General features: G+C 42.3%; 1 protein-coding gene across 3 annotated transcripts in view; it reads left to right on the forward strand.

Annotated features, from left to right (window-relative positions):
* The window catches only part of Shq1 (SHQ1, H/ACA ribonucleoprotein assembly factor), a 106,894-nt gene that overhangs the window by 45,526 nt on the left and 41,219 nt on the right, over positions 1 to 20,149 (forward strand). For all 3 annotated transcript variants that reach the window (XM_075983340.1, XM_075983338.1, XM_075983341.1), the window contains one exon: positions 15,038 to 15,158. In XM_075983340.1, coding sequence (XP_075839455.1) covers positions 15,038 to 15,158 — 121 coding nt within the window. The remainder of the gene's footprint in view (positions 1 to 15,037; positions 15,159 to 20,149) is intronic.

Consider the following 20,149-nt stretch of genomic DNA (forward strand, 5'->3'; position numbering starts at 1 on the left):
TAATATGAACACTTTTTAGACCTTTTAATTTTTATTGCTCAGATACATGCTGTGCAACTGTTCTGCAGTCTACTCATTGAGGGTTTGTTGAGTGCCTGCTATGTCAAGGACCTGCTGAGCTGGGTCCTGAAAATGCAGTAGTCTGGATAGGGGAATGATAAACATTACATACTCCAAAGGGTGTTTAGAAATTTCATTTTTCATTACTGAGGATTGAACCTAGAGCCTGAAAGTGTGCTATGGTTGAACCATAGCCCTAGTCTGCTCCCAAGGTTGTTTGGTTTAGTGTTTTGAATCGTGTGTATAAGAAGAAGCTCAGAAGTGTAGAGAGTGAAAATCTAAAACCAGGGAAACTGATTTAAGGCATGTCACCTCCAATAGAAGGGAGTTGCTGCTATATTTGACTTCCATGTCTCAGTCCGACCATTTCCTAGCACACTATCAAGTATCTGTTAATTGGTTGATGAGTTTATCTATTAATTGATTTATTCAACAGACAGTTTAAATGAGTACCTACTTGGAAAAACTCTTCTGGACAAAGGACCCAATTAAAAATTAAGAGCAATAGAAAGAAGAATTAGTAGCTTTTCAGATGTTGCTGACCCTCAGTAGTGGCTTGCTTTTAGCTATAGCCAACACTACTTTGACGATGATGAATCCACAGACTCTATCTCTTTCACTTACTTGCAGAGAAAGTTCTGAAGGCAGCAGAAAAGTTTCATGGTCTGAGCACTGGAGGAAATAGGTTTGTTAGAAAGGTTCCTTCTTTCATAGGAAGTTCCAGGAGTCATGTGCCAGGGTGGTGACTTTACATGCCATAATGGCACTGGTGGCAAGTTCATCCGAGGCAAGAAAGTTTACGATGAGAACTTTATCCCAAAGTATAAGGTCCTGGTAACTTGTCAGTGACAAATGCTGAACAAGCACAAATGTTTCCCATTGTTTCATGTGCACTGCTGAGACTGAGTGGTTGGGTGATTCATGTGGTCTTTAGGAAGGTGAAAGAAGACATCTTGGAAGCCAGCAAGAAGATCCCCATTGCCAGCTGGGGACTGTTGTAATTAATTTGATTTGTATGCATCTTAACCACTAGACCATCCCTTGTGCAGCTCAGGAGAGCACATCCCATCTCCTGCTCACAGAACCCTGGAACCTTTGTGCTCTCCCCGTGCTTCTTTGCTGTCCTGCTTAGTTTTGGGTTTTGGATTTTATTTGTTTGGTTTTAGTTTTTGTCAGTTTCATACAAGTTAGAGTTACCTGGGAAGGGGAACCTCAGTTAAGAAAATGTCATCAGATTGCATGTAAGCAAGTCTCTGTGTATTGTTTTGATTGATGTAGAATGGTCCAGCCTATTGTGGGTCCTGCCCTTCCAGTGCAGGTGGTTGTGAGGTGTGTAAGAACGCAAACTGAGCAAACCAGGAGGAGCAGGCTTGGTCTCTGCTTCAGTTCCTGCCTCTAGGTTCCTACCTTGAGTTTCTACCCTGACTTTTCTTCTTGGTGGACTACAAGTTGTGAAAGGAAATAAACCCTTTACTCTCCAAGTTGCTTTTAGTCTTGGTGATTTTTCACAATAGAAACCATAACTGAAACATTTGAGTTACATATTTTCCTTATTCCCCTTCGCATCTAGCTTGATTGAAGAGATAAGTTTATGATTATGAATAAAAACTAAAGTGAGGGGACACAGGCCTCAGTGTCTGTGCCACTCAGCACTGAAGCAAGTGCTGTGCACTGGCAGGCACACGGCACCAAGTACCCTCCTTAAAAGAAACATTCAGTTTAACAAAGAGAGACGGGATGATTCCCTTGAGGTTGGACAAGTCCTCATGAAGGTTATATGGTGGTATACTGCCTTCCCATTATCTAGATACTAGTCATCTAAACCCTAATTAAAAGCTTACAGGAGCAAGCTTTAGAGCAGGAGTCTACTCCCAAATTGCGGTCCTGAGCCAGAATGCTGGAAAGTATAGACACTGTGATTGAGCTAACCTGAGCTACTCTTCTTTCTCCTGCCTCAAGCATAGAGGCTTGAAATCCTATCTTTTCATTAGAGTGCCAGTTTGTTTCTGTCTCTGCAGTGGTTCTATCTGCCAGTTCATGTTAGCCAGCCTCAGAGCATTCGTAGGTTTCTACGTAGCCCATCTAGAAGGATGTTGATGTGCAATGGCCGTCAAAGGGAAAAAAACCATGTCCACTTGTTTCCACAGAATCCCTGCCTCTAATATTCCTGGCACCCACTAAGTATTGTTAGCTGTTATAAGTGTGTAGATTGTTTTCATGGTAATTTGGAAGTTAAAATTATAAGAAAAGTTCTTTGTTCGCTTAAAATACAGTATAGAGGGCAGCATTTCCCGTATGGTTTGCATGTTATAATTGCCTTCTAGTTACTGTGAATTGCTAATAGTTTTAAGATTTAATGTTCTGTTCCTTGAAGCTTGGTTATGTATGTTGCTTACTGGGGGTAATGGCTCTAAATCAGCTGATTTCTTAAATACTTCACATCCACGTTATAGTTCTTGAACTGTTCAGTTAATATGCTTTGCTAAGTTCTTCCGTTTCTTAGCTGAGTAATATAGAAAATGAAGAAGTTAGTTACAGTTTTTTCAAATGTGTGATTTTTAAAAACTTCATAATTAGGTCCCTTTGACTATCTATAAAGTCAGCCAAACCTTTTTAAAAATGGGAGTAGCTTTCATTCTGTCTTCTGTAAGAAGATGAAGTCGTATTTATTTAAAATGAAGTTAGGGTGGGGAGAGAGGAAAACTTTTATTTGACTTGAGGTCCTATTGAAGGTTAATATTGGAACCTAGATGAAATCAAATGAGTCATTTTATATGCCCCCCAGAGGGCATACAAGAATTCCATTTATGTAACTTAAGAGTTTCTTTAAATAAGGAGCTCACCTTTAAATACTAGCCAGCGACAGGCATGCAGGTGTTGAGCAGACATGAGTCTGGTCTTCTTTCTGTGCGGAGCAGTACACAGAATCGATGAAGAGTAGAAAGGTATGCACAGCATGGCCTTAGCCTTTGAAGAGTTTGTTGTCTGACACGAATGAAGGAACAAAAGACAGGACATATGTATGCATTTGTAAGATAAGGGGGCTTGGTGACAGATGATAAATGGCTCAGTTGAGAAACTGCTTACTCCACAAGTTTGAAGACCAGAGTTTGGATTTCTAGTACCAGCATAAATGCCAAGTGGGCATGTTGGCCTGTTTGTAACCCTAGCTCTTGAGAAGTGAGACTAGGATACCCAGAGTAAACTAGCTAGCTCGCCTAGCTGAATTGGATGCTCTGGGTTCAAGTAAAAGAACTTGCCTTAGTGTATGAGGTGGAAAGTAATCAAGACACCTCTGGCCTTTGCATGTATGTATATGATAAAAAGTGTGTATAAAAGGAAAAAGAGAAGGTCCCTTAAGAAAATACCTTAAGTGTTCCTAAAAGATCGAATCTATCCTGTTTGGTCCTTGAGTTAGGTATTTTAATTTTTTTCATTTCATTTACTTATGTAGGAGGCTGACCTTAAACTCTTGATGTAGATAACTACCCTTGTACTACTGATTGTCCTACTTCTGCCCTCCTTAGTGCCAACATTTTAGACACGTGTCACTATGCCTGGTTCTCCTTTTACATTGTAAGTGATTAAAAATAACAAAAGAAAAGTGATACTTTGAGTCAGGTACGGTGGCACACACCCTTCATCTTGGCACCTGGGAGACTGTACAAGAAGACTGCAAATTCCTGCATGTGGAAGACTCTGTCCCATAAGAAAAACAAAATTATGTTTTGTGACATGAAAATTATATTCACTTCATATTTTAGTGTCCATAAATAAAGTTTTATTGGGGCGCAATGATGCCCAATCACTTACGTATTTTCTTTGGCTGCTTTTATAATTTAATGGCATAGTCAAGTAGATGCAGCAGAGATTACACAGCCTACAAAGCTAAAATATCAAATTTGTAGCTCTTTACAGAATAGATTTACCACCTTTGCCTCAAGTTTATTTTGAAGGATTGGAGGCTGAGGTCATGGGCTGCCTCCTATCCCTAACAGCAGGGTGCTAACATATATCACTTTCCTTGCTATCCCACCATGTAGGCAAGATGCAGCTGATCTATTTGGTTTGCAGTAGCATAGGATCCTCCTCACTAGGAGAAGCAAACTGAGATGTCTAGTTGGCCAAGCAGTAAGCAAATAAGGCAGGGTGTATGAAAACAGTGATGAGGCCTGGGTGAAATGGGCAGATGCATGGTCCATCTGCCACCTGCTGTCACTGTGTTGTGTGTAGTCTTGACACTCTGCAGGACTTTAAAAGAAGTAGAAAGGAAGAATACTGATTGCCAACATTTTTTTTTTAAAAAAATCACCTTGGCACGATATTCTCCACCATCAAAAGATACATATGTGATGGGCTGAGTGGGTCTTGTTCCAGGCGCTGCTTGAAGAGCTGCGAGCTGTTCCTCCTGTGCGCTCACATGTCCTCTCGCTGGCTTCTGAGAGCCGCTTTCCCAAATCGAGCTAACAGTTCCCAAGGGCGTGTCAGAACTTTTGTTATTAAGCAGTATCAATTCAAACAGCTAAGTTTTAGTTGGACATGGGAATATGTGGCATATTCTTCGGATGAAGCTGTTGAATCATAATTGTGCTAAAATATTTTTGAAGTTTTTAGTATATGTTTTAAGTTTGTCTCAATAAGCTGTTTGTCTTTGACTTCTTAACTTGTCCATTTTTTACTTAGTATGTAAATGGGATTTTTTTTTTAAGGAGTTCTACCTGGAATTTGAGTGTCTTGTTCTTAACTGTCTAAATGAGTGAGAATCAGTTATGCAATCATCAAGTGATTTTGATGACATCTGACTATGTGCTTAGAGATTGAAAGACCTGACACTTTGACAGGCTCTGATTAAGGGTTGTAAGAACAGAAAAGGCTAAAAGCAGCCTTGGTTTTTTAATGGTACAGAGAGGAAAGAAAATTGGTACAGCTGAGTTTCAGGTAATAGATGTAATAAGAGAAGTTGGAAACAAGTTGTATGTTATTGGGTGACTTTTTCCAGGGAGACACTGACAACAGACCAAAGAAACAGTTCTACCCAAGTCTAGTTTAGTGGATCAGTGACATTATTGGAGTCACTTATAGGATCATGGGGAGGGGCTACTTACTTGAGCATGGGTGAATAGAGACTGTTTAGTAATAAACAATAGCAGCTGCTTCCCCACTGGAGTCCAGCCATAGGCTTTTGATGTGGTTTACAATGCCAGGCATGAGTTCCCTCCTATGGAGTGTGCGTTAAATCCAATCAGCAAGCAGTTAATGGCACCTATAACAGTCATACCACTATTGTTCAGTGAACACATCTTACCGCGGATGTGGGTAGCATATCATGCAGTGTCCTTAACCAAACAGGACTGTTGGTGACAGTTCTGCCCGTGCAGCCTGCATTGCATCTTCTAGCGCTATGAAAACCTGCCAGCCCTGCTCCTATATCTGTGGAGGCATTGTGGGGTTGGCAAGAGGCTTGACTCTAGAGGGGTTCCCAGGTGTCCACAGGGATGTCCCCAGCTAGGACCCTGGGCAATGGAGGAGAGGGTGCCTGAACTGGCCTTGTCCCGTAGTCAGACTGACGACTATCTTGAATATCACCATAGAACCTTCATCTGATGACAGATGGAGATAAAGACAGAGACCCACATCGGAGCACTGAACTGAGCTCCCAAGGTCCAGTTGAAGAGCAGAAGGAGGGAGAATTATGAGCAAGGAAGTCAGGACCACAAGGGGTTGGTCCACCTACTGAGTCAGTGTGCCTGAGCTAATGGGAGCTCACCAAATCCAGCTGAACTGGGACTGAATGAACATGGGATCAAACTGGACCCTCTGAATGTGGCTATCAATTGAGGCAGACTGAGAAGCCAACAATAATGGCATTGGGATTTGTCTCTACTGCGTGTACTGGCTTTTTGGGATCCTATTCTATTTGGATGCATACTTTCCTAAGCCTGGATGGAGCGGGGAGGGCCTTGGACTTCCCACAGGGCAGGGTACCCTGCCCTGTCTTATGACTGGAGGGGGAGGGGAGTGGGAAGAGGAGAGGAAGTGGAAATTTTGACTCCTATTATTTATAAAGTAATAAAAAATTTAAAAATAAAATAATTAAAAAGGGGAAAAAAAAGAAAGCCACCCAGCAAGGTCAGAGCTTCCAGCTCATTGCCAGCCTAACTTCTCCACGTTGTCCTTCGTCCTCATTTTAATTGTCTGCCTTTTAAACTACGGCTGTCCTAGTGAGCAACTGCAACTCCAAAGCTACCAGCAGCAGCTAGGGCTGCAAGAGCCACAGGTAGAAATTCTGTTCCCTCAGGCACCGACTCTTCCAAAACTACTAAGAGAACTTTTCTAAATCTCTGTCCCGCTAAAGAACTCATGATTCAAAGGTTGAGGTAGAGTCCTGTTTCCAGAGAGGCTGAATAGCAAGCAGCTCACCTAGCTCGCCTCCTGGCGTCTCCCGAGAAGTCCTCATGCTTTTTCTCACCCCGCTATAAACCCTCTCCACCTGGCTCCTCCCTACTATTTCCTGTCAGCTAGTCGCTGACTCAGCCTCCAGACCGCAGGTGAATTTTATTTAATCAAACACGTCTTTGCATCATTAAATAAATATTCCAGACATAAACAAAAGTAACACACCTAAAAATAATATTCTACAACACATCTATTGCCATTTTTTTTAAAGCAATGAGGGTATATTATCTGGTTGTAGCATGCGCCAACAGTTATGGTAGTTGTGGGGCCTCAGGAACCACCTTGGCCACCTCATAGAGTGGTAGCCTATCCTCTGGCACCAGGATTGTCATCACTATTATGGCTGCATGGTGTCTTTCTTCAGACTCTTTAACTCTTATTTTTATTGTTATTCCAGATGTTGCTCAAATCTATACGACACTCAAGGGATAGTATAGTATTATATAGTTGAGTCTTTTTGGGGGTGGGGAGATAATCAAACCTTTCAACAGAGGTTGGTAAGGATATTTGAAGGCCTACCTTATCTAAGCAAGTGCCAGTTTATCTTGGAAGATATTTTTTTTTTAAAAAAAAGAAGTCTTATTAAGGTATTGTATAATACAAAATGATCTTATGTACATCAATTGTTTCATCAAAGAACAATGTTGAGGGCTTAGTTAAATACTTACTATGCTGGCATAGGGACCTGAGTTCAGATCCCTAGCATAATGGAACAATGTGGGCATAGCATTGTATACTTTAGTCCCAGTGCTGGGTAGTAGAACCAGGACATGCTGGCTAGCTACTCTAGCTGATCAGTGAACTCTTAGTTTCAATGGGTTGAAAAGTGATTGAGGATAATGTCCATCATTGACCTCTGGCCTAAATTCATTCACAAATGTCTATGTTCTAGCAATTATTTCGTGTGCATGTATACAAGTGTTGAGTACAGTGGCACGTATGGAACACTACATGTATGGGGTGCTGCTGCCACTGCTGCTGTGCCTGCCGGGCATCTCTCTGCTCCAGTGGTCTCAGTGGGGCCAGCTTGTCCTGCTCAGCCTAGCTCAGCCAAGAGGGAGCAGGGCTTTGCTCTAACCTGAGGTCGGCACTGGAGTCAGCTTCTGGGTTCTGACAGGCTCTGGGCTATCACTGTGGTGCTTGCGTGTTCGTCAGTCTCTCCTGGCTATGAAAAAAGCTCTAGGTTGAGTAAACCATCACCACTGCCAATAAACTTTCTTGGCAGGGCAGAAGTGCACACAGGTATTCTAGATGTTGAACTGCCGACCCCAAGATAAACTTCTTTTTCACCTGTGTTGCTGTTACGTTTCCCTGAGCTGTGCTCAGGCTTTAAAGGCTTCAGAAGCTTAATAGCACAGCCTTTGCCTTTCTGGTCATTTTCTCCATAGGAGCTCTGCTCCACAAATCTTGGCACATTTGCCACCTAGCAACCTGCACAGACTCCTGTCTGCTTTGACCTTTTCCTCCCCTCTTGATTGCTTTTGCTCTTTATACACCTGGCTTCCATGCTGTTCGAAGTCATCCAGGTCTGCGGAGCTTCTCCTGTATTGTAAAGGTTGTGTCCCACCTTAGGGCTCAGCAGCACCACCAGAATGAAGTCCTTGCTGAGTTGGCCTTTTCCCTTCTCCCCACTCCCTTTTCTTCTTTCCTCCCTCACTCTATTTTTATTTCTTTTGCTATATTTTTAAATCTGTGTGTCTGTGTATAGATACATGCATATGAGTACAGGTTCTCATAGAGGGCAGAGGCTTTGGCTCCCCCTGAGGCAGGAGTTACAGGTGATCATGAGCCCTTAGTGTAGGTGCTGGGAATCTAACTTGTGTCGTCTGCAAGAACAGTATGTGCTCCTAACCCCTGAGCCATGTCTCCAGCCTCTCAGCTTCTTCTTAACTCTACTGTGAAAAGTCCTGTCAGGTGAACTGGTCATCAAATACTGTTCATCTTACCGAACTTACTTTGTTGTGCTTGCCTTTTGTTGTTTTAATGAAATTCATGGAGACCTCAGCTGGTGAAACCTAGGTTTTCTAATGATGCCCGTGCAAGGCCTTGGGTACTGCTATTATTTGCGTTGCTTCAGGTTATGCAGCCTCTGTCTCAGGGAAAGATGAATATTACTTAGTGTCTTGGTAATTTTTCTATTACTATAATAAAACACGATGACCAAGACAACTTACAAAAGAAAGCATTTCATTTGGGGTTCACAGTTGCGGGGAGTTAACTTCTGTAACCATTATGACAGGAAACATGGTGGCAAGCAGGCATGGTACTGAAGCAGTACCTGAAAGCTTACAACCTGATCCATGAACAGGAAGCAGAGTGCTAACTGGGAATCCTGTGGGTCTTTGAAGCCTCCAAACCCACCCTTACCACTCCCACAGTGACACACCCTCTCCAACAAGGCCACACCTCTTAAGCCTTCTCAAATACTTCTACTAGCTGGGGACCTAGTATTCAAATCTATGAGTCCTTTCTCATTCAAACTACCACACTTAGTTTCTCTGTCTTCATGGCACTCCTACTGGTCCCATTTGCCCCCCTTTTCCACAACCTCACAAAGCCAGATTGTCAAGGGGTTGTTCATTCCTCAATTAAGAGTTTTTCTCAATTTAATCAGTTCAAATGCAGAGTGTTCTCTGATTATCAGTCATGTTGAATCATGGGGTTTTCCTTCCTTTGTACTAAAGGTGGGACTTGAGAAGTGTTTTCCAGCACTTCTGCTTTGCTCTGTCCCGCCTCACTGATTCTTCCATGAGTTCTAAGATTTTGGAACCAGAGAAGGGCTCTAGCACAGCTCTAACTTATGCTGTCTTTTCATTATAACCTTCCAGCTGTGAGAAATGACAAGCCAACCCTTCCATCTCACCTCTTTTGTTTTCCTACTGTTTTGCCAGTGGCTTGCATCTGCATGCCTTTTTCTCACAATTCCTCCCGTATACAGACGAGTTCTTTTATCATCTGTTTGGGACATTACCATTTCACAGGATGGACCCCATTAGTCAAGGAAACATGCTACCCATCTCAAGTAAAAGAAGATGGCCACCTGAAAATTATTCTCAGGGATGCTCTCCTCTTAGATGGCTTCACTCTGGTTGCATGTTCTATCATGTGTCTAATGTAGAATGTGCCACCAGATAGCAAGGAGGCACGTCATCCCATATCCATGGGGAAAGTGGTTCTGTGTGGATTGCTGACAGAGGAGCGCCCATCCTCACGCAGATCATCCTCAGCTGCATATCTCAGTACCTGTTGCAGGGAATGAGCAGCCACCTCTCCCTTATTCATCATTAGTTCTTTGGTTCTGCTTGGGTATCAGTTGCATTTTATGAGTCTTCCTGGGGAGACATGAACAGACTTGTATTGACCCTTAGAGCACTGACGGTGGACCAAAGGAACACTTCTGTTACTTGCATGAGTATAAGTGAGGGTTTTCTCACAAGAACATGATCACTCAAAAGGCAGCTCCATCTCCAAGAAGCCCATCTCAGCCTAAGTGATGACTCACAAAGCTGTATCCTTACAGCTCCAGGAACAATTTGCAGGCTGATTAACTGGTCCTTGGGTTCTCTCTCCCTAGCAACTGCTTATTGTCTTTTATAACTTTACAAGTCTTGTGAATGTCATAACTCAGGAGCTTTATGAGACCCAAAGGCCTTCTCCTTTCCTCCTGGAGGGAGTGTCCATGATTGTCATGAACAGGTGTTTTGTGTCCTCCTGTGCTAGAATTACAGGTGTGAGTACCATGCCTGTAATAATGCAGTAGCTTGAAGTTAAGTTCACAGACCCCAGAGGTGTTGCCTACCCTTGTACATGTTAACCCAGCAGTCTGAGCAAGGGAGTAAATGTTAGCTTCTGTCTACTCCAGTCTGTATCCATTATTGAACAGGTTTTCTGGACATTGTTCCAGTTTAGAGAATGAAAAGTCACATCCTTTCCTGCCTAGGAGTTCTCCATGCAAGGTGATGAATTCAGATATTGTTTATGTCATAGTGGTCAGACATGCTTAATTTCAAATCCTAGCTGGGACTGGGCCAAATCATTCACTTATTTGTGAAACAAATAAAGGAAGTGCCTAACTTAGTAGGGCTAGTATGTGATGTACATGTTGGCTCTAGCTGGAGAGGTGTGCCAGGCATTGTGGGGTACCTGAAGTAGGCCTGGGGGAGAGCTGGAACTCTCTTCCCAGAAAAAAGGAATGCCTGAATTGATACTTGGATGGAAAATTAGACACTGGATTGAATCTGTTTCAGGCAGGACCTTGCTTCCTGTTAATTCCTGTTAATGTGTGGATACTGTGTGTAGTGTAACTGTAATAGCAAAGGATGGTTTGTTTGTTTTTTTTAAACTGGCCTTACTCTGTCTACGAGACTAGCTCATTTTAGGTATGTGCTTCTTACAATGCAGAACCCTTACGTGGAATTTGAGGGTGTGAAAGACTTACCCAGACTGAGAAGCATTTTGTTATTAGGGACTTTATTCTGCATCTTAACAGGGCTTCATCATGAAGCAAATTACCCCATTTTGTTTCTCTTAATTTTGACTGATTTGACACAGTGTTTCTTTCTATCTTCTCCCTTTTTAGGCTCAAATGAGCTATGGAAATTAATGTTAAAATAATTGCTAAGATATCTCTTTTGATAATATTGTCTCACCAGACTCTAAGAAATTTACCCAGGTATCTGCTAAATTGTGTTTAAAGATGATAAATACTGTTGGCTTTTATTCTGATACATTTTATAAATATCAATGAGGCAGCCTTTCTGTCAAGACTTTAAAATCTTCTTTTCCTTTCTTGACTTCTTGTTTTGCGTAGCTTAAAACATCAAGGAGGCAGCTTTGCCAGAATGGACCCTTGCTGAGCAAGTATGAGGACCTGTGTTTAAATGCCTGGCACACTTATAAAAAGTCTGGGCTTAGCTGCCAGGGTCAGTGAGAGACCCTGTCTGTAGGGAATAAAATAGAGTGACAGAGCAGGCTACTTAATGTTCTTCCCTGGCCCTCCAGTCACTGGCCTGCACTGACTACTCACTGAGCAGAGAGACACTGTTTCAAAAACCAAGGAAGGTGACTCCTGGAGAACACCACCCGAGGTTGATAACAGTGCAGGTTGACCTGCATGTGCATGGGTATTCCGAAAGCTGCATATGCCCTTTGGAAAGAAACTGAGATCGTCTTAGGTGTAGATAGCAGCTTGCATTATTCTTCCTATTCTGGCACCTAACCAGCAAAAGCATCTCCTACTCTGATTCTTCTAGGGATGGGACCAATTTCTTAAATACCTTCAGCCACAAGCTGGTTTGTTGCTGAGAGATTATTGCCCAACCTGTTCTGCTAATAGGAGGAAAAGTCAGAGAACATTTTAAATCGTGTTTACCGGCCACCTACTTATTATTGCCCTCCATATTTTCTTCATGTTGTCATTATGTTTCTGTGTGCCATCATTAGACAATCATTCCAGTGAAGTAGAACATTCATGACTTTTGTCACTTACAATCCCAGGACACTAGTTTATAGTGCCTTCATGGGTGAGTAAAAGGCCCTAGATTCAGGGACAACATTCTTGCATGGTTAGGGTTGACTTATCCAGCCAATCAGTCCTAGGGAATCTCTGAGTTTAGGGCCATTTGATATCCTGGGGACAAATGCTAGCTCCTTCCTGCAGTGAAAATAGTTACCGTGGTTACTGTGCAAAAGGTACCTTTGTTTTTTATACTCTAGAGCAGGCAGTGAACCGCTTGAAAAATGGTCACTTTCCTGCAGTGCTTTTGAGCCAAAATAATTGTCTTAGCTTTAGGCCTGAGCAGGTTTTTATGCTCATAGCATGTGTGACAAGACCATAACTGGGTAAAAGCCCCACAGGAGGCAGGGACTGTGCGTCTCTGTAAGCTGGTCACCAGCCATGTGACAGCCTAGAAAAGGACTAGTCTTTTCTTTTGTGGATAGCTGCTGAATAAGTAGCCGAGGACAGGACAGAAAGAGCATTCGGTACAAACGAGATGTTAAAAACCCTAGCTAGCCCCCTGTATGTAAACCCCTAGCTGTGATGCCGTGCTTGCCGTGGGGAAGCTGGCTGCTAGCTTGAGAAACCAAAGGGGCTCAGATGACAATAGCGGGTTGGAGGGAGGGTTACTTTAATGTACATCTCTTAGATTGTCAGCTGCAACCAGCCTGGCTCTCTTTTCCATGCTATGACATAAAATTCCGTAAAACTAGTTTTGGTGAGGCTTGTTGATACACAGCTTTTTGAAGAGAGCTTCTGACTCCCATTTCCCCAAACTCCCTTGCATATGATTGCTTGAAAACGTCATCTGAAGATTGCTTGTCAGTTGCTTAAGTGCATATGAGTCACAGTGTATAGCATTCCTCTGTCAGTGTTTGAGAGCTCTGTAGCAGAGTGTGTCCAAGTTTTTGCTGAACAAATTGCATGTGTCTGGTGGACATTTTGAAAAAGAAGAGGTATAAATAATGAATAACTGTGCTCCTCCATGTAGACCAGTGCTAGGCACACAATGGGCTCATCTGTTGATTCAGTGAATGGACTAGTACCTTCCCTACCACCTTAAACCCTGCATTTTCTGTTCATCTGGTTATATTAGGAAGGTACGAGATCTTGGGAAGGAATGTTCTGGGACTGTCACCCTATAAAGATGTAGAGTCAAGTTACACGTGAATGGTTTTCTGGCACAGACCTGTGATTGCTGCTTGAAACTCTTTATAGTCAGTCAGTCAGGGTGCTGATTAGCTTTTTTTGTCAATTTGATACGTGTGAGAGTCATCTGGGAGGAGGAACGGGCAATTGCGGAATTGCCTCCATCAGATTAGCATTAGGACAAAAATGTTTTCTTGATCAGTGATGGGCGGGGTGAGCCCCAGCCCTCTGTGGGTGGTGCCACCCTGGGCAGGTGGTCCTGGGTTATAAGAAAAAGCAGGCTGAGCATGACAGTAAGTTACAGTGTTCTTTATGCTTCTGCTTCAGCGTCTGTCTCAGGTTCCTGCCTTGAGCCCCTGCCTTGGCTTCCTTTGATGATGGACTGTGATGTAGAAGTTTAAGCCAAGTTAACCTCCCACCTCCATGCCCCCATGGACATTATCACAACAATAGAAACAAGCTAGGACAGCCGGTATCACAATCTTAACACCTTCCTTCTGCATGCTCTTCACCGAAATAGAAAAATCAGGAGGGAACCAGTTCGTGTGTGCCTAGTGGGACACGTTTTATCCCGTTGGCATTGGAACTGTTCCAACCATTCTTCCAGGTTCAGTTCACCTTTGGGTTTTTTGGGGTGACACTAGTCTCACCACAGGTATGTGCTCTGTTTTTATTTCCTCCTCTTTTCTTGAAATTCTCCCATCCACGTTGTCTACTTCGTATTTAGGCAGGCAGTGGAGGTGTCCATCTTAGTCACAATGAAGTCTTTCTTTGACTTAACTGGATGACTTGGGGTCTTGTAGTTCCGAGCTTGCTAAGCATTACACGGCTCTCTCGTTTTATAGGCTAGCAATGGAACTTTCATTGTCTGCATATTAGGATGCTGCCTAGTTAACCCTGGAAAGGCCTGACCTGTGTTTCCAAGGACTTAACTCTTGACTAATAAAATGTGATACGACTGAGTGACCCAAGAGTGTATAGGTGGCATGGCACAGTGGGTGGTCTGTGGCACCACTGAGGTTGGAATAGTCCCCATGGCTCTTACATCCTGGCAGCTGGGGTTCTCCTATGAAGTGAGCAGGGGAGATTTAGGGAGGATCATCACCTGGCTTCCTTTCCATTGTCATTGCAGGGTTTAGTAAAGGGATATGGGCTGAGGGTTTGCTGAAAGGACCCAAGATTTGCTAGACAAGTTATGTCAAGTAGAAAAGAGGAATAAGTTAGAGGATGCCATGAAGAGTCTTGAAAACACATGCTAGGGGGTGGGGTGGACAACATATCACAAAATGTGTGACCCATTGGAGAGTCCAGAACCAAAGATGGGGAAGAATTCGACTACACATGAGATGATGGATGTGTGAAAGGATGTGGACTCTGGTGGCCGGAAAGAGAGGGCAGGAATAAGGCATTGCCAAGGGAAAAGGATGGAGATTTTGTGTGGGTTAAAGAAGCGGCAGGGAAAGAAGCTGAGTGACCACTTCTGCGCTGTGCACACACTTCAGGTTGTTGAAAGTGAACGTGCTAATGTACGCATCTCTTCTATGTATTGGGCACCACCACTTTAAATACAAGTTCTCTTTTTTTCAAAATGTGCTTTTGAGCCAGGGGGCAGTGCAGGCCTGTAACCCCAGCTGCTCAGCAGAGGCAGGTGGATCACAAGTGCAAGGACGGCCTGGGTAGCATAGTAAGACTGTTTCAAAAATAAAAGCTAAGGGGCTAGAGAGGTAGTTCATAAGTTAAAATATTCTTAAGAAACTATTAAAACTCTGAGCTGTTTTAAATGCATTTCCCTCCAAGATCTTAATTTCTTAGTTAAGAAATCAGATTTTTTTTTTTCCTCCTTAAGGTTGACTGGATGTTTTAAATTTTTTTCAGGTAAGAGTGCAGTTTTAAAATGTCTCCTGGATGTTCACAAAATCTTTCAGGAAAATGACCCAGCCTACATTTTGAATGATCTCTACATCTCAGACTACTGTGTATGGATTCAGAAGGCCAAGTAAGTTTTGTGTCCCTGGGCAATTTGTATGAACTTGAGTTTGTAAAACACCACTTACCTGGGAGGAAGAAAATGAAATACCTGGAGAGTAAATCTTTTTTTTTTTTTTCGAGACAGAGTTTCTCTGTGGCTTTGGAGCCTGTCCTGGAACTAGCTCTTATAGACCAGGCTGGTCTCGAACTCACAGAGATCCACCTGCCTCTGCCTCCCGAGTGCTGGGATTAAAGGCGTGCGCCACCATCGCCCATCTAGAGAGTAAATCTTAATGTGAAAGAAACCCATATAGCTACTAAACACTTTAGAAACAGCTGGATTCTAAGCAGGGGCATGTGGGACTCACCTGGGATACATAGAAAGACTGTCTCAGAGAAAGGGAGAAAATATAAAAATTCTCTCTCTCTCTCTCTCTCTCTCTCTCACTCACACACATACACACACACGCGCGCGTGCACACACGTAGGAATGTTTAGGCTTTATTAAGATAGGCAGCTTGGTGAATTGTTTAGAGAGATAGGTATAGGTGGATAAAAGAGATTGGTTTGATATATTTGTGTGTGTATATATATATATGTATATATGATTTATGGCGTGTGTGTTGCTATAGCAGAATATCTGGCAGAAACAACTAAAGGGAGGGATGATTCTTTCTGTTCACAGTTTAGAGCAATAGTTCTCATCCTGTGGGCATGACCCATGTCAATAACCTTTTCACAGGGGTTGCCTAAGACCACTGGAAGACAAATATTTACATTACAGTTCATTACAGTGATGAAGTAGCAATGAAAATAATTTTATGATTGGGGTGACATTGTAAGCGGAGACTGTTCTTTTGTTCCTGGTCATCCAGACCCGAATAATCATATAGAAACTATATTAATTACAATACTCTTTGGCCTTTTAGCTCAGGCTTCTTATTAACTAACTCTTACATCTTAAATTAACCCATTTCTATTAATCTGTGTATCGCCATGAGGCTGTGGCCTACCAGTAAGTTTCTGATGTGTCCTTCTTTGGCAGATGACATCTCTTTGACTCCTTCTACTCTCTCTGTATCTCTTCCAGTGTGGCTATATTCTGCCTTGCCAAAGCAGCTTTATTTATTAACCAGTAAAAGCAACACATGTACAGAAAGACATCCCAGATCTTGTCATGCATTACACAGTTACAGCATTACGAAGGTTGAGAATCACTGGTTTAGAGGGTACATGGCAGGGAAGGCATGGTGACTAGGGTCGATGTGGGGTGAACTAACAGCATGGCTTCTTCGTGTCTTATCAGATGAGGAGAAAGTGGGGCCAGGCTGTAGCTCTCAAAGGACCATTCCTACTAAAGGCTCCATAGTCTCCAGGTGGTCCTTTAACCTTAACAAGTGCTAAGGCAGATGAGACTGTGGGGCCTTCTGGAGTCAAACCCTAACAGTGTGCACACAGAATTGCTAACCTCTGTTCTGAATGGAAGTCTCCAGACCAGGTACTTAGACCTATACCTGCTGTGGGACTGTGTGTGCATGCATGTGCACTGACATTTGCATGTGTAAAAGTCACAAGATTTCAGTCTAATGCAAATAAGAGCTGTGCTTTTGTCCACTGACCCCTGACTTACCAAGTTCGTGTTTCCAAGTGTAAGAAAAACTTTAGTCTTGCAGCATAGGTATTGAAGAGTCTGAACACTCGCAAATAGGCCCCAGCACTTGCTGAGTGACATTTTCTTGATTTGTAAAACTGTTTAGCATTGCTTCAATCAAGGAAGCAAAGTCAGCTGACTGTTAACTTAAAAAGACAGTGCATTTGTATGTGAGGAAGGACTTGAGTACATATATCTACTTCTCATCAGGCACAGCCAGTGATCCACTTCAGTAGCAAGGGGCTGTTTGTTGAGATTTACAGAGCTCTTGATTGGAACAGTTTCTGGGTGCTGTAGAGCCTGATGGCAGTGTTGTGTCAGTGCTGACCAAGAAGGGAGAGAAGCAAGGCTTCTCTTACTGCTGTGATTGCCTTTTAATACCTCTTGGAATGATCGTGATACGGAATTTATTTCTTATTTCTGTTCACAACGAAGCAATTACATTAGAGTGCAGCGTGAAAGCCCCCTGACTACCTGTTGGCTGGAGGATGCTCAGGGTTGCTCCAGACAACACCTGATACTATTCAGCATGTGGAATCAGCATCTGTGTTAGAAATCTAGATTTTGCCAGATGGAAAATTGGATCTTTAACCCCTGAGGTCATAATGGCAGGCCATCACTTTATCTGGTTCTCCTGCTAATTGAGCTGATCAGATGCCCTGCTGCGATTTCCTGTTGTTACTTTTGTTTTCATAATATAATTAGATTGAAACCGTCTCTCAGTGTTGGTTGTTTTGTTTTCTGAGAGCAGAGATTTTTATAAACATGTAATGAGTGTTGAGGTTTGTGCCAGGATCCCATTTTCATGAGTTCTCTTCTCTATCTTATGACATCGCTTATTAAATACTGAGAAGACTACATTGTATTTTATAGACAGATGTAAGTGTGCAAGTTGCTATGGGCTCACCAGACATTCTTAAATTTTTTTTTTTTAAGTCATGGGAAACTGCAGAATTCTTAGGTTCTCAGTAATGAATTGTTCTGGTAGTAGTGATTTGTTTGTTTTTGTTTGTAAAAGAATACTGTAGTCGGGAGTAGGAAAGGAGAGAGCTTGCAGAGACTCAAGAATTTTATAAACCACCTTTCTTCTTTGACTTCATCAGTTTGAGCCTCACTTTTCTTTCTCCTAAATAGGCTGTGTTTTACTGTGATAAATGATAGCCCAGCTATTTTCCTCCTCCTTTGAAATAACAGATTTCTTCACACATCTGATTTTTGTTAAACCTTCTAATTTCATCCTTGGTTTTACAAGCACAGTCTAGATGGGCTTTCTGATGCCTTACAACCTTCTCACCTCTAAATATTAACTCTTAACTATTTTTCTTCATCTTTTGCAGTTTAATTTTCTATAGTGAAACCACCATGTTTTTATATTTCACAATAGTTTGTATTTTCTTTATTCTCTATTTGATAGTTTTTATGATAATAATAAAAGCTGTATAACATTTTATTGGAAGTGCCAGACAAGTATGAAATTCTGACCTACACAAAAACAGCATTCCATTTTTCCACTCAGACATTTACTTTGGCAAAAATTTATTGAAGTGCTGTCCTTCTTGTATTGAATCAATGCAGCTATGGCAACAATGTCAGGTTTTCCTCATGAGGGTGTTTTGCTTCCATGCTGTCTGCTTCTTGTGGAACATGGAACCTTGGATTCTTATTAGGAGTTACGAGTCTATGGGGGAAACAGGCATTCCTTGTTTCCTTCAGTGTCCATGGCACTGAACCTTCCAGTGTGGTGCTTGCTGCATCAAACATGCCCTGAGTGGCAGCATAAGGGTTGCTGAGGTTTGACTTGCAGCCATGGTAACAGATAGATAGGTCTGTGACAATATCCTGCCCTGTGGGTCCAGATACTTTCCCAGATAAGCCACATGTTACAACCAGTTTTCTTTACTCATGGCTGTAGAAGGGAGCCCAAAGAAAAACTGCTCCCTTTGGGAACCTCCCTGGAGGAAAGGGATTTAATGAACCATTTGTTTTGTTCATAAATGCTCCCATAGCACTTGGTTGAGAAATCGCTAGGCACATCTTATGCCTTCCCTATAGTGGAATAATCTAAGCCCTCATCTCCACTAAAGCTTCAAGGGCCCTATGAGAGAACATTCATCTGGATCTACAGTGTCTAGTGTGCACGGCAAATTTTAGTTGAATTGAATGGGCCCTGTTAGTTAAAGGAGAAGTTTTTCATTGTTAAAAAAATGTAACTCTGGAATTGGTAAGATGGCCCAGCAGTTAAGAGCATTGGCTGCTCTTTCAGAGGACTGGGATTCACTTCCCAGCACCCCCACAGAGGATCACAACTGTCTATAATAACCTCAGGTCCAGAGGAGTATGGTGCCCTCTTCTGGCCTCCACAGGCGTTTGCACATATGTAGTACACATACATGCACACAACACCCATAAACCAAATAATAACAATAATAATAATGTAACACTTTTAAAAGCTGTGAATTGGGGTTCAGCAGATGGCTCAGTAGGTAAAGGCACTTGTCAAACCCAACAACCTGAGTTTGGTCACCAGGACCATAGTGGAAGAGAAAACCAACTCCTATAAGTTGGCCTCTGACCTCTACACAGGCATCATAGCATTTTTGTAAATGCATGTATGTGCACACACACAATAATAAATGAATGAATAAATGAATGCATGCATGAATAAATAATAAATAAGGTATAATTTTAAAAGCACTGCCCATCAGTTGTGGCTTATCTTTGTTGAAATTTTCAGTTATGTTCAATATTGGATTTCTTTCTGCGTCTGACTCTTTGATGGTGGCCTTCCGTGATTAATAGCTGTTGTAGTTCTGTCTTCTGAGAATTTAGCACTTTCTACCCTTTAGTTAATAGAGGATGGGTAAGAGTGAAGTGTAATGTTCTGGCTCTATGTCTCATTGGCCAGGTGACCTAAGAAAGTTGTTCTTCCTGCTATGCAGTCAGTATACGTATTTTAGTACTTCATCTATTTCTTGTCTGTCTGTCTCTCTGTCTGTCTATCGGCTTTTCAAGATAGGGTTTCTCTATGTAGTCCTGGCTGTCGTGGAACTCACTTTAAACCAGGCTGGCCTAGAACTTGGAGATCCACCTGCCTCTGCTTCCTCAGTGCTTGGACTGAAGGCATGTGTCACCACCACCTGGCTCCCCATTCATTCTTAACCTAGTGGAAATACTTTGCACATACCCATTTGTAGCCTGTTTTACACTTAATAGTATTCAGTACATCTTTTCCCTTTATAATGTAGTTTCTATCAAGTTTTGTTTTTAAATAAATAAGAAACTCCACACTGTCAAAAAGGGTATCTGTGCCCACAGAAGAGAACTGACAGTTAACTGAATGGCTTTTGTTTTGTTTTGTTTTGTTTGGG

This window comes from Microtus pennsylvanicus, chromosome 8 (assembly GCF_037038515.1).
Source record: "Microtus pennsylvanicus isolate mMicPen1 chromosome 8, mMicPen1.hap1, whole genome shotgun sequence".
NCBI classification, from domain to species: domain Eukaryota; kingdom Metazoa; phylum Chordata; class Mammalia; order Rodentia; family Cricetidae; genus Microtus; species Microtus pennsylvanicus.